General features: G+C 45.6%; 1 protein-coding gene across 1 annotated transcript; it reads left to right on the top strand.

Moving 5' to 3' along the window:
• The first annotated feature begins 3,943 nt into the window (after window positions 1-3,943).
• mafaa (MAF bZIP transcription factor Aa) lies at window positions 3,944-7,873 on the top strand. Its single transcript, XM_076721698.1, has one exon. It carries the CDS (start codon window positions 4,913-4,915, stop codon window positions 5,843-5,845), a length of 933 nt encoding a protein of 310 aa, XP_076577813.1. The 5' UTR covers window positions 3,944-4,912; the 3' UTR covers window positions 5,846-7,873.
• The last annotated feature ends 421 nt before the right edge of the window (window positions 7,874-8,294 follow it).

Raw genomic sequence — 8,294 nt, 5'->3', positions numbered from 1 at the left:
ATACAGCGTTCCTCATGTGTTCCTTATCTGTGTGCACAAAGTCCTCCGAAAACGTCTTGAGGAGCTTCAAAGTATCTGTGACCAGTCATTCAGCACCTTTCATGCTACTAAAGAAGACACAATACAGTTTGATTTGAACTTTTATCCTAAAACAGTCACAGGGGCACAAATCTCTCAGAACACATTTCAAAGATTTTTAGTGAGTCTGAAGGATTTCAGTTTTCTGAGGAAAAACATCCCAGAGTCCGCTTGGCATCAGATATCCACAAACAGTCATACAGAGGAACAATTCCATAGAAAAATACTAATTTTCAGGTAAAATACACAGATATGGAACATAGTCCAGCTCTTTATTCAGGCTCGTAATGATGCTTAACTTGCAGATTCAGAATGTTTGTGTGAAGCAGATTCTTAATTTATCTCCTCCCCTCTTAGACATTTCCATGGCCTCTCTGGCTTCAGTGAGCAGGCAGCGTGCTGCATGAGTTGCATTGCACCTAATGAATCCTTTTCTTCTTTCAGTATTATTTGGATGTAGATCCTTGAAGTTATTAGTTTGCTGCATGGTGTCACAGTGATTCCACTGTCTCTTGGTAGAGAGTTGTGGAGGAACTTTAAGAATCTGATCACTTGCTATGCTTTATTTCCTCTAGTGTTGCACTGTCACAACTTTTGTTGCTCTTCTGGTTCCCTCTGTTTTTGTTTCTGTCCTCAGTGTCTTAGCTTTGGTAGAAGCCTTGGTAATAGTATAAGTATAGGTCTTATGTAGTCTTGATGAAGACTGGGAGTTGAAATTTAGAGACTTTTTAAAGTACAAATAATAATAAATAAAGTACAAGTCTGACTTCTTTCTCCTCCCTTTGACACATCCTGTGAATGTGTGCTCAAGCTTTTCTGTGCAGTGACTGAGTTTTTCCATTTTTTATTAGAATTTCATTGGTTCCACAGTCCAGCCCAGTTCACCCACATCAGCCAGGAGCGGTACAAGCCCTCCAGGACTTCTCCTGAACCTCCTGACCACACCAGGAAGGGTATCTGTTATATTACAATATGCTTCAAGTTTTAGTTCAGAGCCACAGCTCACCTGTCCACCTCACTCTGCGCACTCTCCCCTCCAGCTGTCTGCACAGTCCATATTTTCCTCATCTCTCCATCCACCATCTCATCCCAATGCAGCATTTTTACTCCCTTTCTTTCCGCTCTCTCAGTAGACTGCAGTGAGCAGCTCATTTGGATGACTGACCTCTTGCGTCTGTGTGTTCTCGCAGTTTCAGCGGTCATCACCTGTCAATCACCCAGTGTGTCGTCTCTGTATTTGCTCAGTTGTTCCATCTGAGTTCCTTTTTGACAGTCAAGACTGAAAAATCTGTGTACACTGGTGGAAACAGCCATCATGTGTGGTTGGTCCAGTCTTTGAAGGTTTCACGTAGTCGTGGCGTGTTGTCCCCAGCTTTAATGTCAACCTGTTCCCAGATCTCAGCAGTTACTTTGGTGTCTACAGCGTTACCGCCAAAAGAAGTGGTAGTCAAAACTTCTGCTGCTTTGAGACCAAAACCCTTTTATCTCTCTGGTGAACAAACATGATTTCTATACAAGTGAGGCCTCCTACATGTGGTGAAACTCCTGATTTCTAAAGTAAGCCTCCCTGTTCACTTCGGTGTCCATGCACATGCATGCGTGTCACATCCCTGCACAATTAAAGCTGATTCCTCCACAGGAGCATTAGTGGCTTAACGGCGGTGACAAAAACCTCCAGGCCCAAGATAACCCTGAGCCACCTCCTGGATCCGGTCCTTTTGGTCTGGATGCTGGCGAGCTTGGCTCAAAGCTCGCCTCACGGCCGGCTCAAAGCCCACCGTCGATCCTCCACCTTGCTGATGTCCATTTTGCTTAAATCAGTAGAACTGCACTTGCAGCGAAGTCCCAATATGCAAAGGCACAATGAAAACCCTGACTTCAAAAAATTATGTCTCAAGCCCTCGGCCGCAGACACTCCCCTTCCCCTGACAATGAATGGACCACAGCAGATCTTCTTAAATGTGCCATTTCAATGCAGACTGCTTAGCTTGTCATTTGAGGGCCAGCTCCTGCTTATTTGATAAAAAAAAAAAAAAAAAAACCCCTCTCCTAATGACTTAGCACACCTAAACTTAAAATACCTTGATGTGATTTCCGTCCCTTCATCTCATACTCTTCTTTTCATCCTCGCCAGCAGATTTGAGGCGGGAGGGCGCGTATTTCATGGCCATTTCAGACTGGAAGTTAAGCTCAGCAGCCATGCAAGGTTTTCCTGTCCACATCTGCCCAAGTTAAACTTATTGCCACCTGTTTTTTTCCCCTCAGATAGGCACTTTATTCCGCAGATATATCACTCACATATCGGTGGGTAGATGGGACTCCGGGGGGCGGCCGCTGCTGAAAAGGCTAAACGGGTCAGGTGCAGCGGTATCCCGGTTTAAGTCCTGCTCCCATGGTGCTATCGACATCCTGCTCAGCCTCCCCCTCTGACAGCCCCCCCTCAAAAAGCCTCTCTCTCCAGGAAAAAAGACATATGTGTTCAGAATGGAGACGCATGCGGCGGGGCTTAATTATCCGTCGATCCGCGGAGATGAGACGGGATGCAATTTGTGGTTAATTGCGAATGAAAACCCTGTAGACCACTGCCAGGACCATCCAATCATACTTAACCCGCGCGCAGCCACAGCGCGGCCCCCTCACAGCCTCGCGGAAATGCGGATTGATTTTTGGCAAAGGGGCGCGCGACCTTAAATCGATCACTATTGATAGATTTGGTAGTTTGTGGTGTCAGAAGCATCCAGGCTTCTTTCGAGAGAACTAAATGAGTAAAGTAGATACAATAAGTTGTTTTTAATAAAGCTAACAAGGAAAAATGCGTTTTAGTTTGCGCCATATTTGATCAAGAGTTTACTTTAATTTGCGCCTAGTTCGAACTAGAAACAATTTCTCCTGGATTCATTCTTTCTGTCTTTTTTCTTTTTCTTTTTCAGCTGAAGTTTTCAACATTTTCCAAGTAAAAAAAAAGAAGCTTTTTATTCATTATGCTGTGCCTTTATCCGCTTTTTCATCCTTAGCTACTGGTGTTTTTCCTGATGCGCATTTGCGCCTGTCATTGTGTGTGTGCACGCACACAGTGACGTGTGTGCATTTATGACAATGACGTGTGTGTATTTAACCAATTAACTTGATTCTGATTTAATTTCGCCTCAGTGGTTCCTTTTTTAGAGGTCAAATGTGTAAATTTGATTCTAAATTAAATACTGTATGCGTTTATACCAGTTTCTAAGTGTTGGCAAAGAAAAGCTGGACCACGAAACATTCAATTCCTAACATTTAGGAATATTGTGACGATTAAAAAGTGAGTCTAAAAAAACAAAACAAAACAAAACAAAACAAGAAGTGTTTGATGTTGTATGTTGTAAAGACTAAAAGTCAGAAATATAATCACTTTGAAGTCCCCATGAAGTGATAAACTGATAGACCTCCATGAATAAACTATCTGGAAGTCATTTTCTTCCTTTCTGAAACGTAATCCCACGCTGACAGCCTTATTACATAACCGACACGCAGTTTTGAGACTGTGAAAACTGTTTCTCTGTTCCGAGGAAACATTTTTTTTCTCTGAGAAAGTGCCGGAGCTCTCATCTTACTCCGCGCTCCGCCGTGCAGTAGCATCTGCTCGGTCACTAGAGGGGGGGATCTGCTGCACCTGTTCTCCCTGTACGCTCCGCTCGCTTCGGCTCTGCTCGGCCGGCAGCCGCCACAGTGCGGGCTCTGCTATAGGGGAATGCAAATGCACTGCTGTGATCTCCTCCCATTGGCCCGTCACACCTCTGTGTGGGAGGGTCGTGGGGGGGGGTACGCTGTCTTATAAGAGCAGATTGCCTTCCAGCGTCTCAGTGACACTGCGTGGCTGCACCGTGAAGCTCTTACAAACAACTTTAGGGCTGTTAGAGAGAAAAAACCAACTGGAATTTATCACCTCTTGCATAATTATACACACACAGTCAACACGTAAGGCCAACAGCGCGCCCCGGTGAGGGGGGACAGGACCGTGGGGACCGAAGCTGACAGTAATCCGCTGCTTGAATAAAATACCTGGACTGAGCACAGAGGACCAGACTCTCCTGTCCCTCCATGCAGGAGAACTACCTGCAACTTCAGAGTAATCTCAGATGCATATGAACTTTGACAACATCTGCACGTGCCATTGCATCTTGGATTCCTGGACTTTTTTTTTGGCACACCTTTACGCACGCCTGCTGCGCCCTGTGACTGTCACACACTGTCTGATCTGACTGTGTGAGAAACTTTCAATCCGGGCCATGCTGCAGTGACTCCAGCCCGCTGCCTTGGACTTCATGATCAAGCTGTAAACAGCAGGAGGCGAAGAAGGATGCTTGGAAAACATTTATAACACAACGAGCGGAGGAGAAATCTTTTCGTGTTACTTGACCGAGCAGGACCGAGGACAGTAAATCACAGGGAGGCAAGTGGGCTGCAGAGGTGAAGCGAGGACAAGACAGGTCGGTGTCTCCAAATTCACCGGGCTCGAGTTTCAGCCGCCCCGGGGGCTCCTGGTATTAAAGCGTGCATTTGACCTGGGATAAGTTGTCAACAAGAGCAGCGAGCGGAGGCAAACTGGCAGGTGTACAAGTTCATTTACATGCATACGTATATTCACGCCACTATATATAGAAGTTGTCTTAGGGACGAGCAGCCTTAAAAAGTTTCTCCACCCACCCGCCGGCCCTGCAGCAGCCCCACGCACCGAGCGTGTGCGTGTGTCTATATATACACCATACAGGCTTTTATTCCTCTTCGCAATCTGTATCCGAGAGGGCTGCCCGCCGTCGGTTTGGCTGTGAGGGCAGGAGTCGTCGCATGGACTGAAATGGCCACCGACCTCGCCATGAGCGCAGAGCTGCCCAACAGCCCTCTGGCCATCGAGTACGTCAACGACTTTGACCTGATGAAGTTTGAGGTGAAGAAGGAGCCGCCGGAGGCCGACCGCTACTGCCACCGCCTCCCGTCGGGCTCTCTCTCCTCCACCCCGATCAGCACACCTTGCTCCTCCGTGCCTTCCTCGCCGAGCTTCTGCGCCCCGAGCCCGGGCGCGCAGCCCAACCAGAGCCTCACCAGCGGGGTCAACAGCGGCAGCAGCAACAACAGCAGCGGCAACAACAATCACAGCAACGCAGGCAAGCCTCAGCTGGAGGACTTGTACTGGATCCCCAGTTACCAGCACCACATCAACCCTGAGGCGCTCAACCTGACCCCGGAGGACGCGGTGGAGGCCCTCATCGGCAACGCGCACCACCATCACCACCACCACCAGGCCTATGAGGGCTTCCGCGGGCAGCAGTACGTCGGGGAAGACCTGTCCACGGCCTCGACGGGTCACCATCACCAGGCCCATCACCACCACCATCACCACCACCATGGCCATCACAGCCGCCTGGAGGACCGCTTCTCGGACGAGCAGCTGGTCAGCATGACGGTGCGCGAGCTGAACCGGCAGCTGAGGGGCTTCAGCAAAGAGGAGGTGATCCGCCTGAAGCAGAAGAGACGCACCCTGAAGAACCGCGGCTACGCGCAGTCCTGCCGTTTCAAACGCGTCCAGCAGAGGCACATGCTGGAGACCGAGAAGTGCACCCTGCAGAGCCAAGTGGAGCAGCTGAAGCAGGACGTGGCGCGCCTTGCCAAGGAGAGGGATCTTTACAAGGAGAAGTACGAGAAGCTGGCCAGCCGGACCTACAGTGCCGGTGGACCCGCGAACACGAGAGACCCGTCCGGGAAACAGGCCAACACCGAATTCTTCATGTGAGAGACTGATGATTTGTAGCATAGACTCTGAATTACACCCCACCCGAAACATCCTTGTGACATTAATTTATATTTTTCTGCGTTTGTATTTTGTTTACAGTTATTCCCTTGACAGAAAATACTTAAAACACAACAACTAAACACAAGCATTAGATGCGCATTTTGAGTCTTAAAGATGTTTTGGCTAAACTTCTGTCAGCTCACCAGGCTGCAGCCTGTCAGGTGAGCACATGGGATCACAGCCTGTAGACTTTTCTCTGGTTGCAGCAGAACCTGGTCAGATGTCTTACTGAACCAGTCTGACATTTAACATGACTGTCTTAATTCAGAGAGAGATGATTTTGTCTTAAAACCGGGGAAAAGACTGATTTCTTAAAAAATCAGATTGGACTGAAGTGGAAGCAGACAAAGCAATACACCGTCTCTGTTCTGGCTCCAGACAGCGCAGCAGACTGTTCGTGTGAGAGTGAGGCGCTCTGTGATGCACAGGAGAGACCTTTCAATATTGCAAGTCTATAGTTCCCCGTCCCCCATTTGCAACCCTGCATGCAGGACATGTATGGTACCCCCCCCGAGTCATCTCCCAGAATCCTTCCACATGTATGGAAAGCATGGCCCATGGTTCTCTCCTCCTCTACCGCTTCTCCTCCTCCCTCCTCCTCTGCCATCAGTAAGGCCTGGGTATGCAAAAAGCCACAAAAAATGTCCCCCCCCCCATAACCCCACGGAGAGGTGCAAGGACTGCGGACAAAAATGCAACAATCTGCTACTGCGAAACATGGATGCGTCTTTAACTGCTATTTTCAATCAATTTTTCTATTGTTTTAAAAAGAAAAGAAAAACGACAAAAAGAGATTAACTGAGCCAGATTTTAGACTGTATTTATTTCCACCTGTACATAATGTGTAGAGAAAAACAGTTAACTGTGTTATTTTACCTTTTCTCTTTTTAAAGAAAACTGCTTTTGTTGCTTGGATTCTTCGAAATGTCTTAATACAAATGTTTGTATGTTACAGCATGCAAATCGTCTATGGTATCCTCCTCCTACTGAACATGTGTAATGTCAAAGGCAAGCCTATACTGCACTAAGAAGAGATCAAACTGGACAAACGTTTTGTTTTCTACTAATAGGACCTTTGATCTGTTACTCTCTCAAAACCTGGATGTAAATTTGATGAGGTGAAAGCTTCATTCATTAGACGGACAAGGACTGCATTCGCTGCTAAAACTCTATGCACCAACCTGATGATGAAAAAGACTTAGTCTAGTGGTTCTTTTGTTTTTTTTGTTTTGTTTTTTACTTTGGATATTTGTAGACGAAAATTTCTAGGGCCTGCAGCCCGGTGTCTTAATAAGATCTTGTGTCTGATAGGAGGATGCTTGATTGTTTGAAAAGAGGAGACTTTGCCTGGTGGTAGAGCTTACTGTTCTTGGAGTAACTCGATGCATTATTCTGTCAACAAGAAATCCCTGGTTCGTGTGTTTTCTGCTGCCTAGATATATGTGCAATATTGTGCAGAAGGATCCGACGCTCAGCCTACCTGTTGGATGGCGAAAACTTGGAGCAAGAGAGACTGGGATTATTAGGTTTGGATCAAAATACCACAGAATATCGACCAGAAAATGCGAAATAAATGTGAGGTTAATATTTCTTATTGCTCCTTTAAATGTCCAAACAAAAGTAAAAAGATCAAAAACTAATCTTGCAGCACATCTGCAAATTAATCTAGGAGAAAAAAAAACCCACCAACAATTTTCCTTCTATTTTAATTCGATTTGGGGGGGCTTCAGATTTTAGTGGGCTAATATTTCCTACAGCAGGTAGAGCCGAAAAATTGACTGCGCTAAATTAAAAAAGGAGATTAAAAAAAAAAGGAAAGTAAACTTCTGCACAGTGCTGTAAATGTATATCTGTACATATAATTTCTATATTTATTCAATGAACGTGTCCTAACGTGTCAACAAGTGAAAAACCTACAAGTGGAACGTTGTTGAGATTCTTGTTTTCATAATGTTTAATAAAAAGTTCTGTCCCAAATCTGTCAGACTGCGGCTGCCGTCATTGTTACAGAGAAAGGTTTTATTTAAGAAAAAACATAAATGCCTGCCTGTAAATAATTGAAGCTCTGGGTTTATGTAAGAGCGTCATACACCGAGATTTCTTTCTTATTTTAGACCAGCTGAGGTTTCTCGCAGCTCTATGAATGTGGTTAAAAAACAAAAGTCCGTTAAATAGATTTAAATTCACAAGATAAATAAATATTAGAAATGATTATGTTCATGTGTGTGAAGGAAAAAACTAAAAGAAGTTCAACATAGTTACTCCGGTAGAATCTATATTCAACGAACATTTTTACGCTCTGTGAAACAGAATTATTTGTGTTCAGTGATAAAATGTAATATAATACCAATAAATATGCCAAATGAATTAGACTGAATAACGATAACAG

This window comes from Chaetodon auriga, chromosome 3 (genome assembly GCF_051107435.1).
Source record: "Chaetodon auriga isolate fChaAug3 chromosome 3, fChaAug3.hap1, whole genome shotgun sequence".
NCBI classification, from domain to species: domain Eukaryota; kingdom Metazoa; phylum Chordata; class Actinopteri; order Chaetodontiformes; family Chaetodontidae; genus Chaetodon; species Chaetodon auriga.
This window is presented reverse-complemented; position numbering and strand designations above follow the sequence as displayed.

Coding starts and splice junctions, on each gene's coding strand:
- mafaa (XM_076721698.1), top strand. CDS start 4,913: ATGGCCACCGACCTCGCCATGAGCGCAGAGCTGCCCAACAGCCCTCTG.